The 14,655-nt window shown below is 47.2% G+C and overlaps 1 protein-coding gene across 3 annotated transcripts in view; it reads right to left on the bottom strand.

Moving 5' to 3' along the window:
* Positions 1-2,037: 2,037 nt before the first annotated feature.
* DOT1L (DOT1 like histone lysine methyltransferase) overlaps positions 2,038-14,655 on the bottom strand; it is a 1,510,259-nt gene continuing 1,497,641 nt past the window's right edge. For all 3 annotated transcript variants that reach the window (XM_069649513.1, XM_069649515.1, XM_069649514.1), the window contains one exon: positions 2,038-4,234. Coding sequence is in view for 1 of the 3 variants with exons in the window: in XM_069649515.1 (XP_069505616.1) it covers positions 4,227-4,234 (8 nt within the window). In the remaining 2 variants the exon portion in view is untranslated. The remainder of the gene's footprint in view (positions 4,235-14,655) is intronic.

Raw genomic sequence — 14,655 nt, 5'->3', positions numbered from 1 at the left:
GGATACCTACATTAAAGGCCAGTATAGCAATTATATTGGCAAACAGTACATAATATAAAGCAGAGGACAGGTATTCACAGCACAGAATTATATACATATATGAGGACATATTTACTTGATGTTGTGATGGTTAGGTTTATTAATATTGATTAAATAGCCAGGTTTTCAGCTGTTTTTTGAACCTCAGGAGGGATTCCTCATTTTTGATGTAGAGCGGAAGAGAGTTCCAGTGTTTGGGGGCTAAATGTTGGAAACTGGCGCCGCCTGCTCTAGTCTTTTTGTAGTGAGGTATTACCAGTAGAGAATGGTTATTTGATATTAGTGTTCTGGTGCTTGTTTTTTTGGTTATTACATGGTTTAAGTAGATGGGAGCATTCTCATTGAGGCATCTGAAGGTGATGCTCAACGTTTTGAATATGACTCTGGCTTTAATGGGTAACCAATGGTGTTCTCTTCTGGTTTTGGATATATGGTCAGATTTTCTTATTCCAAGGGCAGCCCTCAGGGCTTTATTTTGTATCAGCTGCAATTCATTGAGCTTGGTGGTAGAGGTGCCTTATAATAGTACATTACAGTAATTAAGTCTTGATAAAATCAAGGCCCTGGCTAGAGTGATGAAGTTAGTGGGGGTCAAGAATTGGTGGCTGAAGGAGCTACGTTTTGAGGTGTAAGATGTGGAGGATGGGGGTGTGCTGATGTGTTTGGTCAGGGAGAGGTTAGAATCCAAGTAAACTCCTAAAGTTTTTACGTGTTTGAGTACTGGGATGATGGTGCCATCTATGTTGTTGGTGGAGTATTCAAGTTGACGTGCGTTTATTTTGGATTGGGAGCCCAAGATGAGAATCCCGGTCTTTTCATCGTTAAGGCATAGACTGTTTAAGGCCATCCAGTTTTGGATTATGAAATACATTTTATTTATGGTGGACGTGTCTTGGATGTAGTTCCCCGTGGGAGGGATAAGGATCTGGGTGTCATCTGCAAAGTTAGTGCAGATGACACCCATATAGTCCAGTGCTGAGAAGAGAAGCTTGGTGTAAGCGTTGTAGAGCGTGGGAGACATGCATGATCCTTGTGGGACACCTATGGGAACTGGTATGGGATCCGCCGCTTCTTTGCCTATGGATACTCTGGATGTTCGTTCAGCCAAGAAGGTCATTGAAAAATGTAAATCTTTGGCTAGAGTGGAGCATAGTTTGTTGTGGTTCACAAGGTTGAACGCTGCAGGTAGGTCCAATAGTAGTAGGATACAGATCTTACCAGAATCTCTAATGGTATCCATTTGGATTTTAAGATCCAGGAGAGCGGTTTATGTGGTATGGTTAGGGCGGAAGCCCGTTTGTCTGGTGCCCAGAAGTTGGTTCTGTTCCAAGTGTGCCTGGACTTGGTTGTAAGCTATTTTATCAAGGATTTTTAGCAGGTACAAGACCGTTGTTATTGGTCTACAATTCGTGGGCACACCGGGGTCAAGGGGACCCTTTATATTCCAGTACACCCTTTATTCTGATCAATCTGTGTTACCCAGTATATTTGCTTGTCTTTGTTTTCTCTGTCTCTTTACTTACAGTCAGCTCCTGCCTCTGCAGTTCCTGTGAATGCCTGTTTAAACTCAGATGAGCTTGGTAGGTTTCCATTATATGCTAGCATTGCCTCAGGAATACACCCTAATCTACAGTGCATACTGTAAGATATAGCTCTTGCCCTGTGCTCTCCGGCCAGACTCCTGAAAGTGTACCACGGCCATGAATACTACAAGAGGGCCCCAAAAATTGTGCTCATGTTTGAATGTCTTCTCATGTCATCTCCATAAAAAGAAACAGCCCAATAATGAAATGTAAGTAGATATTGTAAAGATTTGTGCAGATTTGGAATTTAACAGAACACACATCAAAGCGGGTCTGATTTATTTTGGCTATAGCTGGTCCCCTGTCAAATGCCAATCACGCAACCAATGACCTGAAAATAACTGGCCTTTTCTTCAGTTATGAAAACACCTTTAAATGTCTTCGTCTTAATGCAATAAATTCAAAACGACAATCAAACTATTGCAACTTTTTTATTTCTTTCTTGTGCCTTTATAACACAATCAAAATATTTAAAGAAAGAAAACATAGGAACTTTATAAATTTAAAGTCGGGGCAATAAATCATTGTTTGCACACTCCTGTACACATCACGTCACCAAGTCTAAATACAGTTAAAAATGCACCAAATTTAATAGCAGTTTGTAGCAAAAGGTTCATCCTATTAACTTGTGTGCAATCTTGCTTTCCTTTTCACCCCCACTATGAACTATTTTTAAAAACGTCTTTATAAGCTTTGAAATACAAAAAGAAAGCAAGGTGCACTTTAAAAGTCTACAAAGGCCAGGCCATTTACTCGAAGTTAGCCCTGCGGGGCTGATACAATAGGATCATATCATAGTGCTTAAAGACAGAGCGAGGTAAGTCCAAGACTGGCTTTTTATTAGGTCCCAGCTCATGAACTTCATTTGTAAGCCTCCAGATAAGGAGACTGACCAACACCAAGTTCTATACAAATTGTTCATATGCCAAGAACCCTATGTTCCCTGCCCCTCAACCCGGTGAATAAGGAACAGTCAGGGGTTGTGATTCACAGTGATGGAAGCGACATTGGCTAGCCATGTGAAGCACCACAAGCCAATCGGGAGTTTAAAGGAGTCCTACTCTTTTGAGCAAGGGTTTCACATATTGCAGCTTTACAGGAGGCAAGGAAAGACTGCCAGGAAAGCAATGTATTGGTCCCAACAGGCTGGAGGAAAAGGTCACTTCTATGGGTCCCCTGTTACTGTAGTGAGCCAGTACAGTGTGAATGCTGCAGTGCCAGTGTGGATCCAGCACCTGTGTTGGTTCTGGTAAGCAATGGGGACAAATCACAAAAAATAGAGAATTTGATTTTCTAAATTCTTGTGTAGGAAAACAGACTAGATCAATCCTGGTGTATTTGTGAAAGTTAGAAATGGGTTTAACTGGTTGGACGTAGTATGTTAAAACCCAAAACATTTCCTTTGTGAACCTAATAAGCTTTGAATGTGCACCATCATATCTATTAAGGAGACACAGAACAGTAGCACCAAAAACAGTTTAAGTTTTGATTTCAAAACAATGCTAAACAAACTCCCCACCCCCCACTGAGGCAGCTCCTCCACTGGTGCAGATATGGATCTAAAAGTCCAGAAGAACCATTGAAATCCTGTTAAACCAGGAACGAGGTGCTGTGAAGTAAAAACAACCCTGCTGATCAAACAGTAGTGGATCACCAAGTTTCTGCTGAAGTAAATCATTTGGGGTAGTAAGGACCATTCTCCTCTGCCTGCCATGCTCAAACGTTGATTTTTGAAACAAACACCCCCCCCATTCCTTTCTACCATTCACAGACAAGCAGCGTGTGCATTCAAGCTCACTTCAGTTGGACCTTACATTTTTGTGGATACAGACAGACATTTCCCATTTGCCGTGCGCAATAACGTCTTTTGTGAAATTAAATTCATTCCCAATTGTGGTTTTATAGTGACCAATGGTCTTTCATCTGTCTCCCAGAATCCCTTTTAAGCATGAATAGGACTTCTCCCTGTATTTGCTGCAAATGAACACGTTGACACATGAACAGTGAATTAAATAAATAATAAATTAAAATTAAGAAAACCTATACGTATTACATATATCTTTCTGAGGAATATGGTATTGGTCAGCACTCCTGAATTCAGCACCATAGTTCTGAGGCACAGTTCTGGTGTAACGCAGCACCGAAAGCAGCCTTGTATCAGTATGCACCATGTCTTAGCTTCTCTCAAATTCATGTTTTTTCTTTTATTTAATAAGTTCTCATTCAAGACTTAAGATTCAATAAAATAAGCCAGAACCGGATTCTCATACATAAAAAAAAGATAAATACAAACAATATCGAAACAATTAACATCACAAAGTGTAGTCCATTGTTTAGCTGTCAAATTATTTCAGTTCCCCACACATTACATTTCTTTCACGGGAATTTGTCAACTCCGATTCACAGTATTTTTTTTCTTTTTTTGTATATTTCTATAATGTAATAAAAAAATATTTTGTCCAGTAGTATCAATGAGAAGGCAGGAAGAAGGGTAATTTGGTTCCTCTCCCCACACCACTCGCAAGCCCGTTAAGCACCGTTCAGTGGAAGTTCAGTTGGTCCACAATGTCCTTGCATAGGTCACATGGGATTGAGGTAGAAATTCTAGTCACCTGCAGGGGACAGAGAACGAGACAATTGGGCTGCCAGATAGCTTAAGATGACGACAAAATAGTTTACAACTTCAGGGAAAGTATCCAGAGACAAGATATAGGCAAGAAAACAGGCTGAGCAACTTTAACTTCTTTATGGGATGTACTGTCACAATCATGAAAAGGGTTTAGGGCAGTCTGCATTAAAGATTGGGTTATTAGTTGAAAAAAATCAAAGTAACAAACAAATTACTTCACTCTTATGTTCTTTCTGGTTGATGTTCCTCTCACAGATTACTCTTCTATATCCCAGAGCAGCTGTTCTATGAAAACTTTCCTGCCACAAGGGGGTGCAGCGAGGTGCCATGCTCTGTGACCTCAGTTCCACCATTTTTACCTAGCATTCTAGGGGCTGAAACGTAGCGCCCATAAGAAATGTCAATACATTTAAATCCCATTCTGCCAATTAGTGTGGGGGAAACTGCACAAACCCAGCAAAAATTGCATGAGTGGAGGCCGATAAAAAACAAGCCCTGTTCAGGGGTCATTTTGAAAACCAAAATAGGGGCAAGATACCCCTTCACAGTGCCAACCTGCAGGCCTGTCGGGGCAAGGAAAGTAGAGTATCCAATATAGAGGATGTGAAGCAAGAAAAAGGATCCCTCAAAAATGTACACAACCTATAGGCATAAATAGATTTGGTTTCAGTTCTGGGAGCTGAGAGAAGCAAGTCTAGGACATCATCCGATAAATCCCACTCCTAAAAGCTCAGCAGCCAAGCATAAAGGTTTAGGCTTCTGAGGATCAGATGGTACACCCACCCATCGAACTAGGAAAGCAGACCCACTCACCGTTGAAGGCTCCAGGGAGGGCAGATGAGCATGTCGGGCATTTCCAGAGACCACGTCATCCAGGCCCAGACGGGAGCAATCTAAATCAATGTGGACCTTAACGGGCATGGTTTTGTACGATCGGACCGAAAAATGACCGAAAAATGCTACCACCAAAGGTTTGAACACCAAAAGTTCAAACCTTTAGTGGTAGCATTGCAGGTAAGTAAACACATTTTTAAAAAACACCCCGTCCACTATACTGTGTGGCATAGTGAGCGTGGGTTGGGGGGGGGGAACCCCTGCAGCCCCCGTAGTCTGTAAGCGTGTTTGCATGAGAAAGGTGCAAACTTTTGGTAGTTCGCACCTTTCTAATGAGAACATTCCAGCCGCGGCAAAATCCGCTGCGGCCATATCACTTACAATCAACAGTCATAGCCTCCTGAGGGCTTCCATGTGTTAAAATTACTGCAAAAATGGCAGTTTGCACAAAGAAATCACGGCAAAAAGGCTGTGGTTTTGCCGCCGCAATACATGTAAAGGATGCAGGGGACAGCCCCGCAAACTCCAGACCCATTATACCATTTAAGGGGAGCCGGGGACACCCCCGTTCCTCTTAAATAGTATAATGGGGTACACCTTTACCGGGTCAAACCACAGATGTTTTGTAAAGTCGTAATCTTTGCCGCAATTTTATTACTGCATACCTCCTGAGGACATGTGGAATGACTGGGATTGGCGGAATGAATAGAGGCTGAAACGCCCATTTGACCGTTTGTGCGTCCCATTGAGCTCAATGTCAGGGAAATTCCCTGGCATAGTTCAACTTGCACTTCTTGTTCACACTGGAAGTGAAGAAGTACACCTGGGTAATACCCCACAGAGAGAAAATATCCAGAAGGAGTTCCTGACAGAGCTTCCAATCGTGGAAGTGCACGAACACAGTGTTTTCAGGTCTTACAGGCGAGCAACCCAGCCTTTCATTGACGCATCCATGTCAGTTGGGCACAGGTGTTGCAGAAACAACGCCCCTTTCAACAGGTCGTCTTGCAGAGACCAACATACTATCTAAAACGATTTCCTTGCTGAGATTCACAGAAAGTCTGATGTGAACATTGGAAACTGACCACTGACAACTGAGAAGCCACTTAAGCGCTCATGCACCACCAGGCCCCCCCCAGGACTACAAGAATGCAGGAGGCCATGAAATCCAGCAAGCACAGGAAATTATAAGTTACTCACCGCAGTGACTAACATACTCTTAGTCCATAGCCCCCTTCCCAGTGTTAGGGAGAATTCTCTGTTTAGGCTGAAATTCCTAACCTAGTGAGTCCCCCAGCAGCTTTGCTGGATTTTTGGGGTTTATTTTTTTTCTCCTGCCAAGAGTGAGACTCTTTTACCCTCACTCTTGGGCATGATTTGAGGGTGTTTTTGATTCTAGATGTGTTTAATGGACTATGGGGTCTTTTACTCCATAGGGCTTCATGTGTATTTGTGATGTGTGTTACACAGCACCCTCAGTGCAGTAACAGGGGTGTCAGTGACCCCCCAGTATAGACTCCATACCCCGGGACTGACTACTGTCTACCAGGACATGTAAAGTCACCATTCACTTTACTAGTCTCAGATTCTGAACAGAACCAGCACAAACCATCATATTGTGGACGTACTGGCCGGGGCAATTCGATTGCCCCGGGGTCTGTTAAGTCAAGGGGGCACGTCTCCGACCCCCCGATTGAGTTTTGGCTGGTGGCAGTGGATACTACTTTTTATATTCGACCGCGAATATATCCCTATGGGATTTCCCATTGTTCGAGGCTACCAACTTTAATTATTTAATTCCTATAGCCTCGAACATACCGCCGGTTTATTTATTTAATATTAATTCTCCGGTTGGTATTTTTTGCCAGAACTCAGTTCTAAAATGGTGTTTGTGTTCGCTTCTGCGACTCCAACCCAAGTTGAGCTCTTTGTTTCACTTTTTGGTGGGCTTCTCCACAGAAGCCCTCCAAAGTGGTGCCACTCTGTCTGGGGTACTTAGGAGGGGTGGAGAGGGATTTAGGCACCCTGGACTGAGTTGCCTAGGCAACTCAAGTCGCACTCCGTCCTGATTGGCCCAAGTGGTGAGCCGGCCCGCTCACCACTTAGCATGTTTGAGTGACAGCTAGGCTGAGTGAATGGGGGTTTTCTGCATAAAAGCAGGGCTTTGGGGACTGGAACTTTAGAAGTCGCCACAGGACCGAAGAATCCGACGAGGGAGAAGCTGAGCCGACCTGCTACGACGACACCACCGGTGGAGCCCTGCTGAACCGTCTCACCACTTTTCCCAACGACAGAGGAGATCTCCAGCCCGGAGAGTCTTCTTCCTTCGACTGGTGGGGATAACCAGTCTGCTTCCTTTTTCGCTTCCTGGAGCATCTCGTGGCCGCCTTGCCTGTGCCAAGCACCCCGGCAACCGGGATACCACGTTTTACCACTACCGCGAATCAAAAGGGTAGTACCTTTAACCGGAAAACTCCACGGCTGGTTTCTTCCCTGGCAGTGCAACAACCTTCATCTTTCCTCCACGTCGAGATCCTCTCTTCCTCTGGACGACGCCGCGACTTGCAACCGCTGCCAGGAACAACTGCCCCCGCTGGAGGATCCTTTCCACATAAGGTACCGTGTTCCGCCTTGCTTCCCTTGCAACCGACTGTACGGGGTAAATTTAGCCCCCGGCTTTCGACCCTGGGTTAGCCTGGGACACCCTGGCTAAACTTTTCTGAAACCTAACTAAAACCTTTCTGAACTCCCTGCAAGACTTTTTAAGCCTGTTGTCATTGTGTGATCTTGGGTGCATTTGTGCCCTGCTCTCTCCAAGAGTGGGCCCGACCGATGGACTTTGGCTCACAAGTAACTTTTGACTTTCCTGCCTTGCTTAAGAGTTCCTAAGTATTAGTGTGGTGGTTTTTCCTACATTCTGCCTTTTTCCCCTCCCTTTTTCGTTAACTTATTGGAGTGCCATCTATAGTTAAGCGCTCACCTCTGTCTGGAAATAAGTGGTGTTAACTAAGACTTGTCTGATAAGGAATAAGGAGTGTATATATAATAATAGTAATTGTGTTTAGAGTGATTTACAGTAATAGTGCTGGAGTGTTTCAATAAGTGCATTTTTAAATAAATAATTATATACCTTGATACCAAAGCTCTGGTCAGTGTTTGCTTGTGCTATTGTATCTAAGTGCCTATTGTGTATATTTTGCATGCTGCCTAACTCTTCTTGAGGGAAGTCTGACTGCTCAGCCACAGCTACCAGCTAAATCTGGGTGGTGCAGACTGCTACCAAGTCGGTTTACTGCCAACACCTGTAGTCCTAAATCTTTTGCAGTGGTCCCCAAGGGAACTGCACAGGTTTCTGCCTAACACCCTCCATACTGTATGGGTGCTCCTTCCAAGGGACAGGAGACAGAACTTTTTTCACCAGAAAAAACCTTCCCCTTTAAATTTAGAGGCATGCGGCCCAGGGAGCGTGTGCTGCCCTGACTCCGCCCTCCAGCGCCACACCTCATTCCCCATTGACGCGTCGACAATCGATTTAACATTGCCTAATGACACCATTATTAGGGGGGAGGTTGGTGGGACGTATGGAGGAAAGGGGACTATGGACTAAGAGTACGTTAGTCACGATGGTGAGTAACTTATAATTACTCTTAAGTCCTGTCCCCTTTCCTCCATACTGTATGGCCGATTACAACTGATTGTAGCCTCAGGGTGGAGAGGAGACCCTCCTTAAGCCAATAGGTTCCTGAGAACCGTCTGTCCGAAAGACGCATCAGATCTAGAGCCGGCATCCAAACAGTAATGCTTGCAGAAAGCAGAGGGAGATGCCCAAGGGCCGCCCTGCTTATGACTTGCCAAGGCACATGGCGCTGGAATGCTATGGCTGTTGCCTTGGCCCTGACTGTGTGGGCGTGCATGTTGGCTGGGAGCGGCTTGTGCTGGCCCTCGTACGCTTCCTTGATGGCAGAGACCATCCAGCGGGATATGGAGGCCTTAGAGGCCTGATAGCCTGGCATCGAGCCTCCGAAAGTGACGAGCCTCCGAAAGTGACAAACAGAACGTCCGACTTGCGGAAGCCCTTGGTCTTGTCCAAGTAGAATTTTAGGGCATGTCTGACATCCAGGCAGTGCAGCACTCACTGTGCTTTTTCCTTGGGATCGGGAAAACACAAAGGAAGGACTATTTCTTCGTTCAAGTGAAATGCAGATGGAACCTGGGGCAGAAATGCCGGGTGCGTCCGCATGACTACCTTGTCCTTGTGAAAGGTGGTATATGGTTCAGAGGAGACCAGCGCCTGGATCTCGCTGACTCTGCGAGCCGAGGTAAGACCGACTAGTTAGGCCGTCTTGATGGTGACCAGCCCAATGTCCACGGACACCATTGGCTCGAATGGTTTGTGCGCCAGGGCGCCCAAGACTATGTTAAGGTCACACACAGGGTGCGGTCTCTTGACGGGTGGGTAGAGCCTAGCGAGACCAGTCAGATGTTTCTTGACGATAGGGTTGGAGGAGGAAAACATGCCTTCCTCCGAGTTCCTGTAAGCCCCAATGGCTGCAAGGTATGTACGGCAGGTGTCCACCTGTATGCCCGAATGAGCGAGGTGCGCCGAAAAGGAGAGGACGTCGTCCAAATTGTAGGCCAAGGGGTCAATTCCCTTGGAGTTTGCCCAATGGCAAAATCTGGTCCATTTGCTTTTGTACTGGGCCCTGGTGGCTTTGCACCTGGTGCCCTGTATGATCTCCAGGTTAGCCTGTTACAGGCTAAGGTGCCGAAGCGTTACCTGCTCAGGTACCACACTGTGTGGGCTAGTTTCCCTGGCGCAGGGTGGATGATTCTGCCCCCCTGCTGCGCCAGAAGGTGTGCTGGGCCCGTTGTAAGGTGTATCGGGGGCACCTCTGAGAGGCCGAGTAGTTCCGAAAACCATGGCCTGGCCGGCCACCATTGGGCTATCAGAATGATGAGTCGGTGAGACTCCTTGATCTTGCAAATTACCCTGTGGATCAGGGGAGTAGGTGGAAAGGCGTAGGCCTTCCGGCCGGTCCACTGGAGGTGAAATGTGTCGCCCAGAGACGGGGCCCTGGCCCTGCCAGGATGCGAACTGGGGACCCTTCTTGTTGTGCCAGGTGGCAAAGAGATCCACTTGGGGATGACCCCACCTGTTGAAGATCTCCTGAATAACGAGGTTGTTTAGCTGCCACTCGTAATTGCCGGCACCAGCCTGCTGAGCCTCTCCTCCTCCAGGTTGGATTCCCCCGGGAGGTGGACTGCCGAGATTTCCAGGGCCCATTCCCCCATGCTGATCACCAGCCTGCATAGAGGAGGGGATCTGGTGCCTCCCTGCTTGTTGACATAGTACATACTGGTCGAGTTGTCTGTCTGGATGAGGACAACCTTCACCTTGAGAAGTGGTAGGAATGCTCTGAGCGCTAGTCAGATGGCGTTCAGCTCCAACCAATTGATGTGGTACTCTTGCTCCTGTCGAGTCCAGGTGCCGTGGACCGAGAGATCGTCCAAGGTGGCTCCCCAGCCCTCAAGCGAGGAGTCTGTGGTGAGGGTGGCCTGCGGAGAGGGCAGCCGAAAGGGCTTGCCCGTCCGTAGGTTGCAGTCCATGGACTACCAAGTTAGGTCCAGGTGGAGAAATGGAGTAACGTTGATCATCTCGGATTGCGAGCCCCGAACCTGATTCCATGAGGCCGCGAAGTGCAGCTGAATCCTTCTCATCCTTAATCTTGTGTGCGGCATGGCTAACTGGACCACCGCCAGTTGACCCAGGAGATGTTGGTACCACCATGCTGAGGTCCCCTCTCTGCTGAGGAAGAAGGCAGCAGCCCTCTTGATGGCTGAGATTTTGTCTTCCGATGGGAAAACCCCTTCGAGCACGTGTCCCAAATGAGGTTGAGCGAATAGCCCAGGTCGTGCAGAGTGTCCATAAGTGCATGGGAAGAGTGGCAAACCGCATCCAGAGGCATTGAGATGCTGTGATAGGAATTCTTTGTTTTTCAATTGCGTAATTGTTTTTTTCTTAGTTGCGTATTTATAACGCGCTTAAATACCCAGAGGTTTCTAAGCACGGACCCGGGGATCGAACCTGTGTTGCTTCGTGTCGTCTTGCTTCCAAGGCAAGCACGTTGCCGCTAGGCTACCCTCCCAGTTCATGAGTCTGGTAAAGACCCTGGGGCCCGAGTTGAGGCCAAATGGAAGGACTTTGTATTGGAAATGGTAGCCCATGATCCTAAACCATAGGAAAGAACGATGGGGCTGCCAAATCGGGACGTGTAGATCTGGTGCCTCCCTGCTTGTTGACATAGTACATACTGTTCAGGTCCAGGGAGCACATCCAGTCTCCCCTGTCCAATGTCTCTGCTGTAAAAGCTGGCACAACCATCTTGAATTTTTGCAGGGGTTGAGGGTGGAAAGGACCAGCACAACTATCAGGCCCGCCTGGTGGTTCTTCTGAATGGGGAAAATCCTGGAGTAGAAGCCAAAGCATTGCTGGGAGGCTGGGACTTCCTCCATTTCCTTGCTCTCTACGAGCGACCAGATCTCCGCCAAAAGAGTTACTGTCCCAACCTGTGGGGTTGGAGGGGAGGAGGAAGGAGGGAGGAGAGGCTGGGATAGGAAGGCGGTACCCCGTGGAAACTACGTAGAGGATCTAGGGGTCCTCAAAATACTGGCGCCAGAATTGTGCATGGAGAGCATGCCTTCTTTCCCGCCCCCTTTTTTGTTTGCGCCAGTGCTGGGACGGTGAGCTGTCCGGCTGCCTGCATCTGCGTTCCTGGAAGCAGCGGACCCCTCCATATGTACAACCCTTTACAGAGCGCTGCCGAGATTGGGTGTACGATTTTGGGCGTGGTCTTTGTAAGAATGGATAAATCTTGATCATTCAGTCATTTTTATCTCCTAACTGGTCTTCAAGGCAGACCATGGAACAGGTCTGAAAGGTTTGGAAAGGTTTGGAAATGACAAGGCATCAGCATGAAGGCGAGATGTTATAGCCTGGCCTCTTAACACTGGGTAGACTACCACCGTGGCCCACTCAACGTGAAGGCACCCATGTCAACATCAAAAGCCACTCCACAACGTGGAGCTCGATAACGGACAGAGAATGTTCTGACCGATCATCAGGCAGTGTCAAAAAAGAGAGAAGAGTCACCCCTTTTATGAAGGCAGTGACCTCCAAACAGACTACTCCAAAGTAACCAAATAGGCTCACAGCTTCATCACTTTCTTACAGCATCTCTTAACCAGCTTTTGTACTGCCAGTACACTCAGTGCAGTGGGGGCATGCAGGCAGAGTAGAGCGAGGGAAAATACAAGGCACATAGGTCTCCTCGAGCCCGCCTGAATTTCCAGGAAATGGTGGAGCTGTAGGGAGGAATGGAACAAGGGTTTTGCCTCATAATTGCTAAAGGATCAGCAATGGCAGGGTTTAAAGGCATATTACGTTCAGTGGTAAGGTCTTCATCTAAAATGTCGGTACGGTCATAACCTTGTATAGGCTCCACTGATGAGTGCAATCCCAGGGTGTCAATAACCCTTTCAACCAAAGCCCTGAATTTAGAAGTATTATGGAGATCGGGCTGGGACTGCTGAAATTCGAGGTTGAGAGGCGTCCATTTCTTCTTCCGTCTATGTTCTTTCTCGGGGGTCTGCGCCTCAGTTTCGGCCTCCGGAGACAGAACCTTTGACCGCGCCAGTGATTTTGAAGCTGATCGACCCAGAGCGAGTTTTGCCAAAAAAACCAAAGAGTCGAAGCTCTGTGTGCCCAAGCAGCGTGTTAGCGTGCGCAAAAAAGGAACCGAGGTTGGGACGTAGGGATGTGGTATTTATACGACACCTGATGTCACGTCAGGAGCCGACGGGCAGACGCTGCACAAGACAGATCGATGGTAGACGGCCGGGTCGAGGTCCACTACACCCCATGTCGAAAATCTATCGAAACAGCAAAGCTGGAGGGAATATCAGATGAGGATTCTGGGGGAGAAAGGCAATCCATTGAAACCTTTTTATTCCCACTTGACATTTTTCTCTGTTGGGTAACTTGGTTGCTTTCTGTTCCATCTAGCGCCTAGATGCCTTTTCAAGGTGATTATGCACTCTAAGTACTTATCATACCATACCACTTACAATGACATTTGCAGATGGCAGAGGCATTCCTCTGAATGCCTCCTGTACAACAGCACAAATATAGAAAAAGTGGTGAGCCAGTTTAAGAGGGTCTAAATAAGAAGGGGGGGGGGCGACATACACCAGGGACAAAATAGAATTAACAGATACAAAATATAAGAAACAGGTGACCTGCAATGGTAATATTACCCTAAGGAGGAAAGTGCTTTAAACTAAAGAGGAGTGCTATACAAAAATACCAAATGACATTAAGGTTCACTGAAGGGAGTGGTGTGGTCCGATAGGGAGGATGGGGGACAGTGCAGGGAGCTGCTTCTTTAGCAATTAAGGAGTTTAAGATAAGCTTTTAAGAAAACTGTTGGGTTACCTTTGATTGCAATGGGCATCGGGTTTCAGTGGAGTGGTGCCACTATGGTGAAACAGTGGAAGCGAGAAGAGGCACAGGGGTCTGGGGGGCATGGGACAGCAAGGTTGAGTGCAGAGGTGGAGCGGAGATAACGAGATGGCGAGTAAACAGTGAAACAGTTAGTCAGGTACCCTGGTGCTAGACCACTGATCGATTTGTAGACGAGACGAAGTAACTTGAAAAGGGAGTAGTTGTGCATGGACATCCAACAACATGTCAGTAGAGAGAAGGGGTGGGGGAGGGCTATCTGGGTAGGTTGAAGAGAGTTAGGGTAACAAACTTTACGCTGGCCAAGGAGTAGAGAGGAAGGCCAAGGAGTAGGCTTGGGCAGTAGTCAAGTTTGCTGAGCACAAGGGTGGAGATTATAGAGTTTGTTTACAGTGGTTAGTAAGAAATTGACAAATTATCTGAATGTTGAGATGATTAATATGATGTGATGAATTGTTGCAATTGGAGACCATCAAAGAGGACCCCAAGATTGCAAGTGGTCACGCCCAGGGCTTGTCACCACCGTGGCAACCTACCTGGCAGGGTTATCCACACTGGCGTTTGGGGCATGGGGGCTAGGGCAGCGGGCGAGGCAATGTCCAATCTTGGTCCGGGCCTCAGCACGGCAGCAGGAGCCATTCCGGTGGACCTGTTATGGGCGCTGCCATGTTGGGCTATGCCATGTTAGGTTCAGTACGCATGCATATGGACTCTTCTGCACTAATCTCCTACGAATGCGCAGTCCACACAGCGATGTTTGTTATCATACCAATGACACCTACGGCTGTCAACATGGTGCAGGTTTCAATGGGTCTTTTAAACCCCATACTAATGCATACAGATGCGCCTTAATGCGCTATGTATGTCGGTAGCCTGCTTTTTGCCAAGTGTACCTTCTGTGCTCTTTTTCCCTGCAATCCTGCCTGCTCTCTGACTTTCCCCTTGCTTGCCTGCCTTGGCTTGGCTTTCCCCCAGCGTACACCTCTGTTGCTTCCCTGACCCCTTCTGCCTTCCTCCCACCTGCTTGTCCTTCCCTGCCTGCTCCTGGACCT

The sequence above is a fragment of the Ambystoma mexicanum genome, chromosome 1p (genome assembly GCF_040938575.1).
Source record: "Ambystoma mexicanum isolate Mex_15411 chromosome 1p, UKY_AmexF1_1, whole genome shotgun sequence".
Taxonomy (NCBI): Eukaryota; Metazoa; Chordata; class Amphibia; order Caudata; family Ambystomatidae; genus Ambystoma; species Ambystoma mexicanum.
The sequence above is the reverse complement of the archived record's forward strand: the minus strand, read 5'-3'. Positions and strand labels throughout refer to the sequence as shown.